This window comes from Tupaia chinensis, unplaced genomic scaffold (assembly GCF_000334495.1).
Source record: "Tupaia chinensis unplaced genomic scaffold, TupChi_1.0 Scaffold139943_1, whole genome shotgun sequence".
Classification (NCBI taxonomy): Eukaryota; Metazoa; Chordata; class Mammalia; order Scandentia; family Tupaiidae; genus Tupaia; species Tupaia belangeri.
In genome coordinates this window covers 2,261,937-2,280,712 of record NW_006199822.1, presented here as the reverse complement: position 1 = coordinate 2,280,712, position 18,776 = coordinate 2,261,937, and the positions used below count along the sequence as shown (strand labels likewise).

Here is an 18,776-nt window from a genome sequence, read left to right as displayed (position 1 = left end):
GCACACCCTAGGTCATTCCTGTACATGCCGGGTGTGTGTACGTGCCTGTTACCTAGGTCAGCTAACACTAGGGACAGACGGCAGCATGAAGACTCTGTTGAGGGTGCCTATTTCTTTCTATCCATCTTGCTCAATAATAATAATAATAATAATAATTCAATAAACTTTTAAAAAATAAAAGATGAGAAGCTTAAAAAGAAGAGTAAATCTTTGGTCCAATTTGTGAAGCTGAACGGACGTGGACTGTCAAGACAGACGAAATGAAAGAAAAGCTACCTTATCCCACTATTTTGCTAGAGGAGAAGAGAGCAGATGGACTAAAAAACGTGCCCTGAAAATTCAACACGAGGTTTACAAGCGAATTCCAACAAAGTTGAAATAAACTTAATAAATTCTTTGCTTTCTTTGCCACTGAGGGACTATGTGTTTACATTATTTGGCCATAGGGTGCATATGTTCACCAGAGAGACAGACAGAGAGAAAATAAGAAATCACTCTTCGAGGCGGGTGAAGGCCATGCTGCAATCTCTTCTCCTCTATTCCCCTCTTTGGATGTTGGGCACAAACATATACCCAACCTGGCATGATTTTCAACCTGCTGGACCCAGGATTCAAACAACAGTTAGCCATGTAGGAATCCAACACTTTAACCACCATGCCACTTGCTGGCCCTAGTATTTACATTTTTAAAGCAACATTATATGCCTAATACAGTGGGAGATCCTAAATATAAAAGAATCATTTGAGGGCCAGCCAGAAGGTACAGTAGTTAAGGCAGCTGGATCTCACAGAGCCGACTCTACAATTTGAGTCCCAGACCCAACAGCTTAAAAAATATGCCAGGCATGTGTGCCCAGAATCCCAAGAGGAGAATGAAGGAGAAGGGATGGCAGTGTGTTCATCCCCCCCAGGGCGGGGGAGGGGGGTGATTTCTTACTTTTTTTTTTTCTCTCTCTCTGGCAAGCACACATCCCCTATAGCAAAACTTTAAAAAAAAAGAAAAGAAAAGAAAAGAAAAGAAAAGAAAAGAAAAGAAAAGAAAAGAGAGAAAGAAAGAAAGAAAGAAAGAAAGAAAGAAAGAAAGAAAGAAAGAAAGAAAGAAAGAAAAAAGAAAAACATTTATTTCATGAATGAATGATTGCCCGAGCACACAAAGTCAGAAAAAAGCTGAGGTACCCAGCGCCCTCCTCTTTATGATATGACCTCAAAGAAAGCTCTGTGAAAACCAAACTGATCAGCTACAAATGGCACAGGAGAAAGTTTCCATAGAACCTAACCTGAACATTTCATTGAACTGCTCAGTCCCCCTGGTGTTACCAGCACTTGCTGCTGAAACGAACCTTGTTCTCTCCCTCGATCAGAGGAGGACACATAACAGACACCACGAGGTACTACGGGGAATGGGGTGAGTGCGCAAAATCACCCGTTCTGCTCCAATCCCTACCAGAATTTTGGCTGAAGGAGAGATGTAACCCCCATAAGAAGCTGACAAAGAGGGTGAGCATATACTTCCATGAGAATAGAACTCTAGGGAGCCATGATGCATCAGCCGATGACTAATTTGAGTCTTTTTAAAAAAAAAAAAAAAATCCCAGAAGAAAGTGTTGACAGTGCTGACAAAATTCTCCTTCTTAACCCCTCGGGGGAGAGCTTGGAAAGCTCCCCAAATGTCAGGCCTCTGGCCAAATCTACTTTGCCTACAGTCATATATCCATGGGTGGCAAGCTCCCTGTACCAGGCAAGGTTCAAATGGAGAGGCCTGTGAGGATGTGTCACAAAAGTGAGGCCAAGCCTGCGGTGCTTAACTGTCACTTACAAATTTGGAACTGAGGACTCTGGGTGGGCATTTCCCATGGGGGCAAGGCAATTCCAACTGTCAGCAGGGATGGAAAAGGCTCAGAGACCACTCGGGCTGTGAACTCCGCTTTCTGACAGCCCCCTCGCTTACTCTCTATTTAACTGAAGGAGAAGGAATTATAATGATTAATGTGCATTTATGGCCATTGATCTAAAACCAGCAGATTCTGCCAACAGAAATTTATTAGAAAGGAAACCAAGATACAACATATAATTAGCTGACTGATATGTAGCAGTTAATTATTTAGTCCCATGTTTCACCTCTTCCTTACTCCCACTGAGTTCCTTACGGCCAATTCTCTGTTGACTAAGTTCCTTCATCCATTAGAGAAATGAAGCAGGGGAGATTCAGTCACTGTGAAGCAGTCCGTGGTTACAAGCTGTCAGAAAAGGTTTGATGAAGGGAAGGAAATGAGGGGGGGATGTTATAATTGTGGGAAAGGCACTGTTTGCTTTGGTTAGCAGGGTAGAAAGGGAAGTGGGGCACCGGAGCCAAACAGACTGAACTTTACTTTCTTTCTCTGCTACTTACTAGCTGTGTGTGTCCTTGGGCAAGTAACCTGGTCAGTGTGAGTAAGCTTCCTCCTGGGGAAATGGGAATATTAATATCTATGTTGGAGGGCAGCCGCAAAAATCAAACAAAATAATTCAGAGAACCAAATACCCTGTCTTTGTGGTAGGCACTCAGAGTACATTATTAAAATTACTTAGAAGGAACTCTGCTCACATAATTACTGCTCTTTTTTTTTTTTTTTCTTTTAGAGGTTTTTGCTATAGGGTGCGTGCACTCGCCAGGAAGACAGAGACAGAGAGATAGAAAGCGAGAAATCACCCCCTGGGGGAGGGGGCGATGGCCACGCCGCAATCCCTTCTCCTTCTCCTCCGTTTTCCTCTCGGGATCTTGGGCACGCACGCACATGCGCCCGGCGTGAGTTTAAGTCACCGGGTCTGGAACTCAGACTGCGGTAGGCTACATGGGAGTTCAGCGAGACAGCCTTTACGCTAACTGCTGGTCCCTGTAATTACTGCTCTTAAACTGAGAAGCAGGATTTCTCAGGCACAGGTCCACATTTTAACCTGCAAACTTCTTGATGATTCAAATTTACATCTGCTCATGTGCGTGACTAAACCTTACCTGTCGGCTTCCCTGCTTGGAGGAGCAGCTACTTGTGCTCCTCGAAGGTGAGACCAATTTTTGGGACACACCAAGGTTCTTCTCGTCACTCATCATGAGCAGCTAGTCACTTGGCCTCGATGCAGTCAAAATGCCATCAGAAAAGGTTGGAGCCAAGAATATGGAGTCCCACGCAGGCAGGAGGTTCAGCTCTTATCCAATATGTTTTAAGAGCATTTTGGGTAACGCAGAGGAAATCCCTAAAAGCAAAAGAAAAGGAAGTACAGAGGTCAGAGGCATCAGACTTTTATCACCAATGAGCCACGAACTATCTGTAAGTGGCTTATCCACACTGCAAATTACTGAGTCATAATGTTCACCTATAGCAGGGGCTGCAAAAGCAAAGACAATTCATACCCTTCTCTAACTGGAAATTTTGTATATGTGGCTTATCATGTAACTTTGTAATATGACAGCCTTAAGAACATTATTATAGAAATTTGAGTCTAAACACACATAAAATCAGTACAATAAAAAAAAAAAGAAAAGAAAGAAAAGAAAAAACCCTGGGACCAGCAGATGGCGTAGTAGTTACATCACCAGCAACGTCCTGCGTGGCCGACCACAGTTCAAGTCCTGGACCCAGTGGCTTCAAACACACACTGAGTTCATGTGTGTATATGCTCAAGATCCTAAGAGGAGAATGGAGGAAAAGGGACTGTGGTGTGCACCCCCAAGGAGAATGGAGGAAAAGGGACTGCGGTGTGCACCTCCTCCCCAGAGGGTGATTTCTTATTTTCCATCTCTCTGACTCTTTGGTGAGTGTGCACACTGTATAGCAAAAATCTCTCTCTCAAAAAACAAAAACAAACAAAAAAATCACACACCACAGTGGGATGCCAATTTATATCCACTATAATGGTTATCAAAAAAAAAAAAAAAAAAACTGGGGTGGGGCAACAGTTGGTGGGTGGATAAAGGAGCTGGATTCCCATATGGCCAAGCACAGTTTGAGTCCTGGACCTGGCAGTTTGCTGTCTCACTTTCCCTTTCTCTCTTTCTCTGTCTCTGTCTGGTCAAATTAATAATAATAATAACAACAACAAAAGAATGGAATTAAATAAATAGATAATTCTTTTTAAAAATTTTTTTTGAAGTAAAATAATTAGTGTGGGAAAGGGTATGGAGAAATTGGACCCTTAGATATTGCTAATAGTAATGAAAATGGTGGAGCTATGTTAGAGAAGAGTTTGGCAGCTTCTCACAAATTTAAAACAGAATTATTACATGATTCAGTAATTCCACTTCCAGATATATGGCCAAAATAATTGAAAACGAAATTGAAACAAGAACTTGGTAACCCAATGTTCATTTAGCAACATTGTTCACAAAAGCCAAGGGTAGAAACAGCCCAAATGTCCATCCACTGATGAATAGATGGGCTGGTGTAGCCATATCATGGAGAAGTATTCAGATATGAAAAGAAAGAAAGTATCGAAATAAAGTATGCTCCAACATGAATGAACTTTGAAAACATTATAGTAATGGAAAGAAGTCAGACACAATATAACACACATCATATGTTTCTATTTACATGAACTATAATTCAACAAACCTGGAGAGAGAGGTCAGGGGCTGGGGGAGGAAAGTATGAGGGTGTGACTGTTAAAAGGCTACAGGGTAGGGAACCAGCAGGTGGTGTGGTGGTTAAGGTGCTGGACTCCCACATGGCTAACCACAATTTGAGTCCTGGACCTGGCAGCTTGCTTGCTTTCTCACTCTCTCTTTCTCTCTTTGTCAATTAAAAAATAAAGACAATAAACAAAGTTAAATAAAATTTTTAAAAAATGGTTACAGGGTAGGGACTAGCAGATGGCATAATGGTTACATCACTGACTCCCATACAGTCAACTGCAATTCGAGTCTCATATACCAAGCAGCTTGAAACTCATGTTGGATGTGTGTGTGAGTGCCCAAAATCCAGAGAGGAGAATGGAGAAGGGGTTGTGATGTGGTCATTCTCCGGGGGGTGAGGGGGTGATTTCTCTCTTTCTGTCTCTCTGTCTCTTTTGTGAGCACAAGCACCCTACAGCAAAAATCTTTCTCTCAAAAAAGAAAGGGGGGGGGGCTACAGTTTCCTTTTGGGGTAATGAAAATGTTTTGGAACTATAGATAGCGGTGACAACAGCACAAAGTTGTAAATGTACTAAATGTCACAGAATTATAAACTTGAAAGAGTTTTAAAACTTTAATTTTGTATTATTTGCATTTCACTACAATTTAAAAAAATTTTTTTAGGTTTTTGCCGTAAGGTAAAAAGGCAAGTGTAAGCACCCTATAGCAATAACGTCTCCAACAAAAAAAATTAAAAAGAATTAAAAAAAAAAAAAAAAAAATGGAAAGAAATCAACTCACAGGGTGGATGATCATCTCACAGTCCCTTCCCCTCTATTTTCCTCCTGCGATTTTGGGCAAGCATGCACACACATCCAGTGTGATTTTCAAGTCACTATGTCCATGACTTGAACCACAGTCAGTCATGTGGGAGTCTAGTGCTTTAACCATCATGCCACCTGCCGGCCCCATAGTTATGTATATATATATTTCTTAATTTTTGTTTTCGTTATGTTTTTGTGAGTGGGCGGGAGATTTGTTCTCCCTAAAGCTTTTGGAAACAGCTTCTTAAAAACTTTAATAAGTTTTTGACAAAAACTATGGGGAGGAAGTAGATACTACTTACTGCCATAAATAAGTAAGTATATACTACTTACTGCCATACACCATACTAAGATTCCCACCAGTATTGTCCATTTAATTAACAGTTTAATGGGAGAAAATGATTTCTTTTTCATAGGGAAGAAAACTGAGTCTCTGAGAAGTTAGGAAATTTGCCCAATCGCACCTCCAACAAGAGGCTGACTAGGCTATTTCCCAGCTCTTTTTTGACACCGTGGTGCCAAAAATTAGTGCACCCCTAGTGGCCAAGTCTGGTAAAAACAGACATTGACCTCTCTCTGAGACCTAAGAGAAATAGGAAGCTGGACTAGAATCAGGTGAGAAAATGTCACAAGCCAGCTTTTAAAAAGTAACATCCCCTTCTTTTGTGTAGCATCAGACCAGTCTCCGAGATGGCAACTGCAAGGGAAGGAAATTGAACACAGCAGAGACAGAGATAACCCTATAAGTAGTCAGCTGGGCTGCCAGCTATTAGATCCAGGTGGAGGGCTTCCTAGTCTTTCAAGAAAGATATGAAGCCCCAGAACAGAACTGCTTTATCTGTATCCGTGAGGTAAGGGTAACTAACTTTTGGTTTTGGCTTCAGAAATCTAGGACTTTACCTAATAGACTAAATCTAAGTAAATACGCCGTTCAGTTACTAGTGTTCATACAGTTTAATTTTAAAAGAAGCGTTATATTATTGTCCAGCAACCAGTTAATTAGATATGATATCAAATTTTGGGCTGATTACTCAAATTTTCCATGCCTTCTTTGACCCATTTTAGTTTTATAAAAATGAGAGTACTGGAAACCAGCTGATGGAGTAATGGTTACATTGCTGGACTCACATGTAGTCAACTGTGGTTCGAGTCCTAGACCTGGCAGCTTAAAACTCACACCAGGCATGTGTGTGTGTGTGTGCACCCAAAATCCTGAGAGGAGAATGGAGGAGAAGGGACTGCAGTGTGGCCATCTCCTCTGTGGGGTAATTTCTTACTCTCTGCCTCTCTGGTGAGCCCACATGTCCTATAGCAAAAATCTCTAAAAACAAACACAAAAAAGTGAGTATGCTGGCCAGAGTTGGGGCAGTCCTGTGGCCTGCGTGGCATCAATCCAAGCCCCGTGGTGCTGTCTCACCGGTGAGTCCAAGAAGTCAGTGTGTCCTGCTCTCTGGCACCTACAGCCCCCTGCCCTCCCACCACTATAGACTATCTCATCAGCATCTAGGGCCCTGACTATATCCTTGTCACCTCTGACCAGGTGGCCGCCAACAATACTGTCCAGATGAAGGACCATCATGACAAGATGTTTAAGATGAGTGAACAAATCTTTCTAAAGAATTCTTTTATTTATTTATTTTTATTTAACTTGATTTATTTACTTACTTATTTTAATTTGACCAGAGAGGGACAGAGCAAGCGGGCTAAAGAGAGAGAAAGAGAGAGAGAGAAAGTAAGCTGCCAGATCTGGGCCTCGAACTGTGGTCGGTCAGCCATGCAGGAGTCCAGCCTTTAACCACCACGCCACCTGCCAGCCCCAAGTGAACAAATCTTACTCCTGTGTGTCCGAGAGGCTTTGCAGAAAAATGTGCAACTTTATAAATGCAAAATGGGTATGAACTGTCTCTAACAGCAGCAGCTAATTTCACAGGCTGAAACCTGGCTGACTGTCTTCGGGGTCGGACCGGTACCATGTGAACTTCCTCCTGTCTGGCTCCAGTGAGCACCAGGGCCCAGCGTTCTACTGCACGGGCCTCCTGGCAGCCTTGGCCAAAGCTCTTCTTGCAGCCCATGATTATGGGGCCCTCCTGATGCTCAGCATCCTGGACCAAGACTGCACACCAACTAGCTCATGAGTCGGCCGTGGAGCTTCTGGGGAAATGTCTGGGGGGGATTCCAAAAATGCTTCATCCTGAATCTGCCAAACTTCAGCGCTCAAATCATTGACAGAAACGGCCTCCATGACCTGGACATCTCCTTCCCCAAGAAAGGCTCCTAACATCATGCCCTCTCTTCCACTTGCCAGGGAAGTTTCTCTGATGGGCCTCTATTTTTCTGCTCTTTCGATGTGCACTCTTGACAATGGGGCAGAATAAGGCCAAATATGGACAAACTGGAAAAAAAAAGTATTCTAGAGCCGTGAACTAAAATCAAAATGGGGGCTAGACAGCGGCCCAATGATAAAATATGACACTCAGAGGTCGGCAGGTGGTGTGGTGGTTAAGGGCACTAGAATCCCACATAGTTGGCTATAGTTCAAGTCCTGGACCTGGTGGCATGTTTTCTCCCTGCCCCGCCTCTGTCCCTCTCTGGTCAAATTTAAATAAATAAATAAATAAATAATAAAGTTAAAGAAAATAATTCAGAAAAAAAAATGACACTCAGCAAGGCTGACCCACATGGGGAAGTTCTGCATTTACATACAAAGGTCTCCCTAAATATGCCGGGCACACACGTGCTTATAATCGGGGACTGGCTGAGTCTTGGGGTGGATCGTGGTATCAGGACCTTGTTGGAGTGCTTTCCCTCTCTCTCTCAGAAAAAAACAGTAAGCTTTTTAAAAAATAAAATAAAATCAAAACAATGAAGAGAAATATAAAAATCTCAGAAAATAAAATTAAGGTACTTGTCATAGAACCCAATTCCCATGTTACTCCCATAGGAACCCCCCAAATCTTTTAACGCATTATGTATTAGATCCCCAAAAGGAAACCAACACCAGATGCTTCAGAAAAGTCAGCTTTACTAAAGGGGGCATGACTTACCAGCCCTGAAATTCGAAGCAAATGCACTGTAGCGAAAACTGCCAGGAGAGGCTACAAAGAGACGTTAAAGAGTTTATTTAGTAACAGTGTTGGCTGTTGCTGTTTTGAGAAAAGGGGAAAGAAAACCCAACCTGATGGGAGCCCCAGATGATGAAGCCTGCGTGGGAGGGGGCAGTCATTGCCATGGCAACTGAGCCCACAGTGGATTAGAAATGCCAACAAAGGGTTTCTGTTTGTGTGCAGCAGTGTTTGTTTTAAGTCTGCGGGACAAATGACAGTGTGGAATGAGAGGTGTGTGTGTGTGTGTGTGTGTGTGTGTGTGTGTGTGTGAACTGTGAAGAATGGAGAGGAACTCAGGCCATAAAATGAGTCATAGGAATCCTGAACCAGGGCCTGATCAGAAACACCATAACCCTGCCCCAGAGGCAACTGATAAACAGGGATACCCTTATCTCTTAACCCTGCCAAATGCCTCGGGCAGGCAACAGCTGTAAGCAGGCCAAGTGTAGGCAAATACTTCTTGACGCTGGCCCTGAAAGTTAAGACCTCTGTCAGCACCACCCTCTGGTGGCCCCAACCCCATACTATTTCCCCCTCAGGGAAAAAAAGTGGGGATAGATCCCCAGCTCTTCTCAAAGGCATCTGGACTACTGCTCAGGGAAACGTATCTATCTCATTCCACAGAACCCTCCTGCTAGGCTCATCAGAAATTTAGTTAAAATTACCAAGGACAGCTTAACGGGCAAAAGAAGTCAAATTCTGGGAATAGAATATACTTAAAGAAGGCAGAATAAAAAAGAGGGCCACAGTAATTCAAGACTAAGGTACACATGCGCCAAGGTGGTCCCCTGGATGGAGGCAGCTATTGTGTCCACTTTAGGGGACTCACAGGGCTGGCCCAAGGTCAGCAGAGAGAGGCCATGGGAGGAGTCCTGAGAAAGAGGTGCCTTCTCCTCCAACTTGCTGACCTTATTGTGCTGACTGAGGAGAATGGTGACAATAAACTGCTCTCAGATGCTACGGGGCCAGAGTTCCAAGCTTCTGATTTGGGGTGGATGAGATGATGAAGAAAGACCCTTAGGTGCTTTTACCCTACCTAGTGATCCTTCCATGGAAAATCTCTAATTCAAGGGGCTTATGGGTTTGAGCAAAATGTAAATTTAAGTTCTTGGGGCTGGACGGTGGTGCAGGGATAAAACACGCTCTATGAGAGGCTGACTCACATGGAAGGGTTCTGAGTTCACACCCAGAGACCTCCCTGAGAGGAGGCATGCGCGTGCCCATGATCTGAGGCTGGCTGAGGCTGGGGGTAGACTGTGGCATCAGGACTCTGTTCGGGTATGGTCTATCTCTCTCTCTCTCCGAGGAAATAAATAAACATTAAAGGATAGACGTGGCCTCCCTGCTCACAGACTGTGAACAACCTAGGAGCAACAATTTATGACCACCTTACTTTCTACTGAGCTACAGCTTGGATGCAGTAAAGTGAGCAAATCTAACGTGCACACACAGAATTTGACACTGCAAACACACCACCACCACCATCTGGGTCAAGAACAGAACACTTACAGCCTCCCCGGAAGGCTTCTTGGTTCCCTAGAGCCGATCACTCTGCGCCATCCCCAGTGAACCCCTCCTGCAAATTCCTGTCAACATGCCCCAAGGACAGAGTGAGGACTTCCCCCAGCTTAGAGGAACAGGTTTGATGAGCAGCTGTGTTTGGATTTTCTGCCTAGTACAAGTTCTTGACGCGTGTCAGAAGTCATCCTGGGACCAAAGAAGTCATCCTGGGACCAACCTGCTTCCATTTCAACAATCTGGTTGAAGAGGAGAGAACTTCTAATTCTCCCATGCCTCTGAATCACAAATGCCACCCAATCCAAGAGGTGTAAAAAGCCAAAGTATTCGGGCCAATTTAAAAATAGCTTGTTTGTGCCTCTGGGAGGAGCTGGGTCCTCCCTCACTTGATGGGTCAGGCCTGGATGAAAAAAAATTGGTGTTTCAGTGAAAAGTCAAATGAACTTAAGACATGCAACCATATCTGGGGTTTCCACTAGGGAAAAGAGAACTGATTTCTACCAAGAAAATAAGAGAATTAATGACCCATATACTGCGATGTATTTTGGCCATGAAGACTGATTTTGAGACTTACTTTAGCAGATCTCAATTAGAAAATAAGACATAATTTGGGGAAAAATTCCCCTGCCCCCATATACAAAAAAGTTCATGGAAACGTATATTGTGAAATAGCCATGTCTGTATTTTTTTTTTAATTTGGAGCCAAAATAAACTCATACTTTAATTATTTTTCCACAAACTTTTTTTTTTTTTTAAGTTTTCGTCATAGGGTGCATGTGCTCGTTAGAGAGACAATGAGAGGGAAAGTGAGAAATCATGCCCAAGGGGGATTGCCCAGATCATAATCCCTTCTCCATTCTCCCCTCAGGATTTTGGGTGCATACGCACATGCACTCAGTGTGATTTTCAAGGCATCAGGTTCGGGACCGGAACGGTGGTGAGCCATGTGGGAGACCCATGCCTTAACAACCATGCGACCTGCTGGCCCCCATTCCACAAACTTTTTGAAGCTCCCCTCATCTAAATCCCTAAGAAGGAGTTAGACCTAGGCTTGAACCAATCCTCCATCATTACAAACTGTGCACCTTGACAAATATCTTAACCTCTTTGATTTTCCTTTTCTTCTGCATAAAATGAGAAATAACAATATCCCTCTCTTAGGGAACTGTGAGGATTAACTAAGAAAATAAGGATACCATATCAGGCTTAAATTGAACAGACACATTCCAGATGTTAGTCCTATCTCCTCCTGGTTTCCTGACAGCAGCATATGCTGTGCAAGATACGAACCTATACTCCTCTTTCAACCAAAAACAAATAAGGACTCTACAGAATTTTTAAACATTTGTGTCTTTCAACGTAATAACATTTCCTAAAATGCATAGCATAAAGCGTGAAGAGACTATTTTTAAATCATTAAAGTGGTGTGCTCACTGTGGGGGAAAATTTAAATGCAGAGAGATAAAAGTCACATCAATGATCACCACTGGCTATCCAAAAATGCAACTTAATATCACCTTGTACATTGGACTCAGCGGCACGTAGCACAGCTACGTACTCGCCCATGAGGTGTAAGGTCTGCAGTCACATACGTGGCCATTCTCTATCTGAGAAACAAGTTTAGCTTCCATAGTTGGAAATAACTCTCGTGAGGACCAGATGGCAATTTGCAAATAATTCGCAATTTCTCAGTAAAACATATAAGTTATGTCCTGAATTAATCTCTCCCCAAATTTATAATGAAATATCCATTTCTCATCATAAGTAAAAACTCATTTTTTTCAAAGCCTCTATAATACATCCTTTTAGAAATGGCACTCTCTGGGACCAGCAGATAGCATAACAGGTATGTGGCTGGACTCCCATGCAGTTGACCACAATTCGAGTCCTGGACCTGGTAGCTTAAAACTCACACTGGGCATGTGTGTGTCCATGTCCAAAGTCCTGAGAGGAAAATGCAGAAGAAGGAATTGCAGCATAGCCATCCCCCTGGGGAGGTGATTTCTCGCTTTCTCTCTCTCTGTTTCTCCAGCCAGCGCATGTACCCTTTAGCAAAAAATCTCTCTTAAAACAAAACAAAAAGAAATGGTACCGTCTGGTACACCTTGATTTCAAAATGTTAGATGATCAAGAGTAGGGCTGGGGCCTTCCAGTAGCATGCACTGTTAAAATGCTCTACTCTGCAGGCTGAGACCACATAGAAGGCCCAGGTTTGACTCCCTGTCTAACCCAAAGACTAGGCATGCACCTGTAATCCCAGGAGTTGGGAGGCTGAGGCAAGAGAACTGCAAGTTCAAGACTGGCCTGGGCAACAGAGGGAGACCCTGGCAAAGAAAAAGTGTAGCAGCAAGCGTTTGTAGTTGTGGCTACTTGGGGAGGCTGAGAAAAAATTATCAAGACAGAGTGAAATTCTGTCTTTAAAAAAAATGAAAGAAAGGGGGACCAGCAGTTAGTGTAATGGCTATGTTGCTGAACTCCCATGTAGCCAACTGCGGTTCAAGTCCCGGACCCGGTGGCTTAAACTCATGCAGGGTGCGTGTGCGTGCGTGCCCAAGATCCCAAGAGGAGAATGGAGGAGAAGGGATTGAGGCGTGGCCATCCCCTCTGAGGGGGGGTGGAGGTGATTACTCGCTTTTTATCTCTCTGTCTTTCTGGCGAGTGCATGTACCCTATAGCAAAAACCTCTCCAAAAAAATTTTTTAACTGAAAGAAAGAAAAGAAAATCAAAGAATAGGGCTTTGGTTAGCTGGCTTTCAGTACCACAGACCAAATATTCTGTCTTATGTATCTTGACCACCAGCCTGATCCGGAACACCAAACTCTCACTATTCCTGGAGAAGAGGCAGCCTGGGTACAGAAGTCCCACTGATTTTTATTGATCTGACGACGAACCCAAGGACTCTTTAAGTCTTCCTAGCCTGACATAATGTTTTCATTAATTGGCATTTCTGGGTACAAATTTGCAGACCCACTGTAAATCCCCATAATTGTACAGTCACATCCAATTATTCAAAGCATCCAAATCCACCTTCTTCACAGTCTCTAGCATTTTTGTTTAAAATGCAGGGTTTGCTCCACTTTAGATGAATTGGATCAGAGTATCTAGGGATGGACCCGATAATCGGCATGTTTAACACACTCCCTCAGGATTTGTAAGGACTTTAAAGGCTCAGAACCCCTGAGAAAGCCAGTCCCTCTTCCCTTACCCTGAACCAGTCCTTCCATTTGTATACAGATGGTGTGGCCCGAAGGGGAGGAAGCCAAAGTCTCTTTTATTCTCCTAGTCCTGCGGTTTTCAGAGTGATCCTCCCACCAGCTGTATTGGCAGTAGCTGGAAGCTTGTCAGAAATGGAATTCCTCAGGCCCAGCCCTGGTAGTGCAGGCAGCAGGGGCACTGCTGTATGGTGCTGGGGGTCATGTGGGAAGGCTCTGGGTTTGTGTCCAGGTTCGAGTCCCTGGGCTACCTGAGCATGCCAAGGACGTCTGTGATGCTGGCGGACTGCAGCCATGACAAGTGGAAGACTGCAATGTGATGACCCTGTCAAGAATGCGCTCCCCAGCCCCAGTCTGTCTTTCTGTAAATAAATACATAAACTAAAAAAAAAAAAAAAAAAGTAAATTCTTAGACCCTGTCACAGACCTACTGGGTCAGGAACTGAGGATGGGGCCCAGCAATCTTTTTTAACAAGGCCTCCAGGTGATTTTTTTTTTAAGTTTATTTATTTATTCTACATGTAAGACACACCCATGGAAATATAGCACCCCTGACAGGGTCTCAACACCACGACACTATAATCCATCCCCAGCCTCCACCAGCCTAGAGATCTCCAGACTTGAACCAGCAACCCTTCCACGTGAACCTGCCTCCCAGAAGATGGCGTTTTATCACTGCACCCTCCAGGTGACTTTGATGCATGCGTCTAAGAACCACTGCCACAGGTAACTATTTTACCCACAGCACAGAATATGTCAGGGGATTGGAACAGACCCTGAGTGCTTTTCCAGGGAAGATGTGTCCTGCTGCTCAGCTGCTCCTTGAGCCAGGAATGGCAAATACCAGATATATGTGCTTCCATTTCAGCCCCCACTCCCAGGCCTAATCATCATGGAATGTTCTCAAACAGCTCTCCTGAAAACTAACAGAGCTGGTGAGACAGATCCTGCCCTGGTAAGGTCCCTACTGGCTTGGTGGGATGAGGAGAGAGATCCATGCACCTTCTTTCACTGATTAGGAGCCTTGATTTGATAAGACACTAATTGCAATCTGGCCATAAGAATCAACACACATGGATCTGTCCTGGATCCTCAACACAAAACATCTACCCTCCAGGTCCTTGCTGAGCATTATAACCTTGAAGTTTGTATTGTCTGGACTTCATGGAGCACTGGATCGCAACTCTGACTGCTTCCTGGAATGACGTGGAGACTTTTTAAATGCTGACGATCAGGTTTGTTACATTGGAATCTTTGGTGAGCCCAGGCTTTGATAATCCTAAACCTCCATGGGTGATTCTGGTGCAGAGGCAGGTTGACAGCCCCATTAAATGGTCTGAAAGAACAAGACAGAGTGTGCACCTAACTCAAGACAGATCAGCCTCGGGTTGAGTTGGTGGAACTGCAGTATCCTGATCTCTAAGAACCACTTCTCTTGTATTATCCTCTGGAGAAACGCCCTTGGCCTACAATGAGAAAATAAATGACCAACCCACCCTGCAATCCGAGAAGTTTTACAGAGTAGTGTAATAAACAAGATTACAAGATCTGGATTCGAACTATCCTGGTTCAAAGACATCCTTATTACTTTGCTTTAGGTAAGTTTTTAGTCTCTATAAGCCTCAGTTTTTTTCATTAGTAAAATGAGAATAACTAAAGGATTTCCCGGAAGGGGTTTTTGAGGTGATGAGATGAGCAAATCCATATAAAGGCAGTTAGCAGTGGGCAGGCACCTCACAGGAAGTTAGAGAACGCAGGAAGTAGCACTCGCTGTGGTGCGCAACATCACTACAGGCATTTCACTCTTTTAAGCTGAAAAATACGAAGGCTGTCTACACAGAGGCACACTCCTACTGCCCCAGATCAATAGGTCCCTACCCTTACTCATTCACACATACCTACTTACCATTTTTATTTTCTTATGAAAAAAAATATTATTTATCTAATTTTATTTGTCATTATTATTATTTTTCAATTCACCAGACAGAGACAGAGAAAGAGGGAAAGTGAGAAAGCAAGCTGCCAGGTCCAGAACTCAAAATGCGGGTCCAGCCATGTGGGAGTTCAGCACCTCAACCACCACTCCACCTGCTGGCCCCATTTCTGTCTTCTTAAAAATGTCTGCATAATAAATGGTATCGCACTCTATTTCTTTCTGCAGCTGGCTTGTTTTCACTCAAAATCATTACACACAAACAAACATTCTGGTTCGTTCCTGCAACATCGTTCCATGGTGCAACTACACTTTGTTGAAGTTATTCATTGAGTTTTTTCCTGATTCTGTGCTATTAAAAACAATGCCAGGGCCAGATGGTGATGCAGCAGAGAAAGACGGTGCTGTGATGAGCAACCATGTGTCTGCTCCTACCCAGACCGTGATGGGAAGTGCATACATCCCTGTGACGGTGTATGCACGCACCAGAGAGAGACAGAGAGGGAAAGTGAGAAATCAGCCCCCAGGGGGGATGGCCACATCACAATCTCTTCTCTTCCATTCTCTCAGGGTTTGGGGCGCACATGCACATACACCTGGAGTGTTTTTCAAGCCTCCAGGTCCAGGACTCAAACCACATAGTTGTCTAAGTGGGATCCAGCACCTTAACCACCCTAACACCTGCTGGACTGAAACTCCTGTATCTTAAGGTAAGAGTAGTTTCAGTTTTATTAGATATTCCCAAGTGCTCTTCAAACTAGTCATGCCAGGACCAGCAGATGGCGTAATGGTTGTGTCACTGGATTCTCATATAGTCAAGTGCAGTTCAAGTCCTGGACTCAGGGGTTTAAAACTCACACCTGCGTGTGATCACCTTCTGTCACAAACATGAGCATTTCTCTGTGTGTAGCTTACCTTTAATGTCACTGGGTTCCAATTCTCCCAAATACTGGCCATGTCTTTACATAAAACATGAACTCTTGGAATCTTTCTCAAATACTTTGTGGAATAAAATGTTCAAATAAATTTTAAAATTTACTTTAAATATTTTAACAAATTACTCCCCCCACACACACATAGTAAGAAGGTTTTAAAAGGTGCTGCAGGGCTGTTGGCAAGATGCCCTGGTCCTGGGTAGTTTTCTCCCTGGCTTATGACTCTACAATGCCTTCCATTTTACCTCCCTAAATGAGCTTTGGGGTTCCTGGCCTCAATGTGTTCTGATGGTCATAAACACCCTAAGCCCAAGTGAGCAGCGGGAGGAATGAACAAATAATTACCCAGAACTTAAAGAATCAGAGCGCAACATGTTAAAGACCCTTGTTAGTAAATTCTCTCTCTCAAAAGAGAAACAGTTACATTGAAAAGAAACTGGGAAAGGCGCCTGCTGCATGTAACGCCCCATTTCCAGCAATGCTCTGGCTACCTTGATGCCCAGGGCCTCGCCCAGTGCTGAGCCCCTCCTCCGGGTCACATGGCTCCAGTGGCACTTGGCCCATCCCCTTGGCCACAGACTTCCTCAGGATAATGTATTTTGCCGTTGGGTTGACTTCTGGCCCTACTTGACACAAGTGCCTGGCCCTCCCCAATCTTCAGGTAGAACTAGAAGAAATAACAAGCACTGCTCTGTGGTATGTTCACGGTCCAGTAACCTAAGCGCCAAAGGAAACCAGGCCAATTCTGTATGTCTTGGCTGGACTGAACCCAAACTGGCTCCTTTGTTAATATGAACTTGTTTAACAATAGTACATTCAGGGGAACCAGCAGTTACCATAATGGCTATATCGCTGGACTCCCACGTAGTCGACTGCGGTTCGCGTCCCAGACCAGGTGGCTTAAAACTCACGCCAGGCGCGTGTGCGTGCGTGCCCAAGATCCCGAGAGGAGAATGGAGGAGAAGGGACTGCGGTGTGACCATCCCCCCCTTGTGGATGATTTCTCGCTTTCTGTCGCTCTGTCTCTCTCTGTCTGTCTGGGGAGCGCACGCGCCCTATAGTGAAAATCTCTCAAAAGAAAAAAAAAAATAGTACATTCAGGAACAATACAGTGGAGGGACAGAGCTCAGGGCTGTGGAGCTGTGATTCTGACCCTGGAAACTCTGTGGGAATGCCCTCAGAAGCGTATCCCACTCTAATCATAAATGCTAAGGGTGCAGCCTGGGCAGCAGTATTTGGTAAAAGTGCCTCAGTCGATGCCAGTGTGAAGCTGGGGTTAAGAATAACTGGTCTAGGGACCAGCAGTTAGTGTAATGACTATGTCGCTGGACTCCCATGTAGTCGACCATGGTTCGAGTCCCGGACCCAGTGACTTAAACTCACGCCAGGTGCATGCGTGTGTGTGCCCAAGATCCCGAGAGGAGAAGGGAGGAGAAGGGATTGCGGCATGGCCATCCTCCCTGGGGGGCGATTTCTTGCTTTCTGTCTCTCTGCCTCTCTCTGTTTGTCTGGCGAGCCCACGCCCCCTACAGCAAAAACCTCTCCAAAAAAAGAATAACTGGTCTAGTGCTTTCTCAAATTCCCTTTCTCTTTCTAATAATATTCACAGCATCTACTCATTTTTAAGCTTCTGATACCTATCGCATTCACCGTCACCCAGCACAGGTGACTGTCAAAGGTTCTAGAAAGACCGAAGTAATTCAGTCCCTAAGGAGCTGGATGGAACTGGTAGCCACAACCCATTTAACAGAGCTAGGTGCATCTTCCATGGCTTAATTTATTGTGCTATGAACACTTATGACCTATCCTCTTAGCAGACAACACTGGATTGCTAGCTGTGGCAGAGGCGTCCAGCAGCTCTCCAGAACTCCTCTTCTTGCATTGCTGAAACTGTGTAGGTGATGAGCAACCCCTCCACCCCCTTCTCTCAGCCCCTCACACCTACCATTCTACTTTCTGCTTCTGTGAGTTTGACCATTTTACATGCCTCATGTATGTGGAATAAAACCGGCAATACACGTCTTCTATCTGGGTTATTTCACTTAGTACAATGTCCTCCGGGTTCACTCTGTAGTAGAAAATGTCAGGATTGTTTTCTGTAAGACTAACATCCTTTGTACGTATATAACATGGATTTTTTTTATGTATTCATCCACTGACAGACATTTAGGTGTTTCCACATCATAGCTACCATGGATCGAGCTACGATTTTAAGATGCTGCTTGCCAGCTCCTCTTATCTGTCCCAGTTACACAAACATTATCAAAGTTTTATTCTTCATCCACTTCCTTCTACAAGCTTTTTACCTACCTAACTCCCTCTCCTAGGTCTCCCAACACTAGATTCTAGGTCTCCCTGACACTCACCCTATTACTCCCCAAAACGTTGTAGGTCCTTCTGTTCTTAAAGCAACCAATCCATTTTAGACTCAGCAGCTCTTGCATTTGATGCCACTTTTTCTCTTTTCCAATTCATCTTCTGGGCTCTGTTCCCTTCTCTAAATTCCTGATGCTTAAGGGATTAAGTAAAAATTGCAAGGCTTGGCATATTAAAGCCTTCATAATATAGCTAGATCCAACTGGCTTTGGAATCTGGCTCCAGCTACCACTTACTGTGTGTTACTCAACTTCTGAGCTGTATCCTCATCTGAAAACTGACATGAAT

General features: G+C 44.1%; 1 protein-coding gene and 1 pseudogene across 5 annotated transcripts in view; one reads left to right on the top strand and one right to left on the bottom strand.

Moving 5' to 3' along the window:
* OSBPL3 (oxysterol binding protein like 3) overlaps positions 1-18,776 on the bottom strand; it is a 226,841-nt gene that overhangs the window by 109,059 nt on the left and 99,006 nt on the right. For 4 of the 5 annotated variants that reach the window (XM_027765934.1, XM_027765936.1, XM_027765938.1 and 1 more), the window contains exon 3: positions 2,993-3,231. In XM_027765934.1, coding sequence (XP_027621735.1) covers positions 2,993-3,088 — 96 coding nt within the window. In that variant the 5' untranslated portion in view covers positions 3,089-3,231. Of the gene's footprint in view, positions 1-2,992; positions 3,232-8,453; positions 8,505-18,776 lie in introns of all 5 variants that reach the window. The other variant, XM_027765935.1, reaches the window with a different exon arrangement.
* LOC102475182 (proteasome subunit beta type-2 pseudogene) lies at positions 3,123-7,687 on the top strand (annotated as a pseudogene).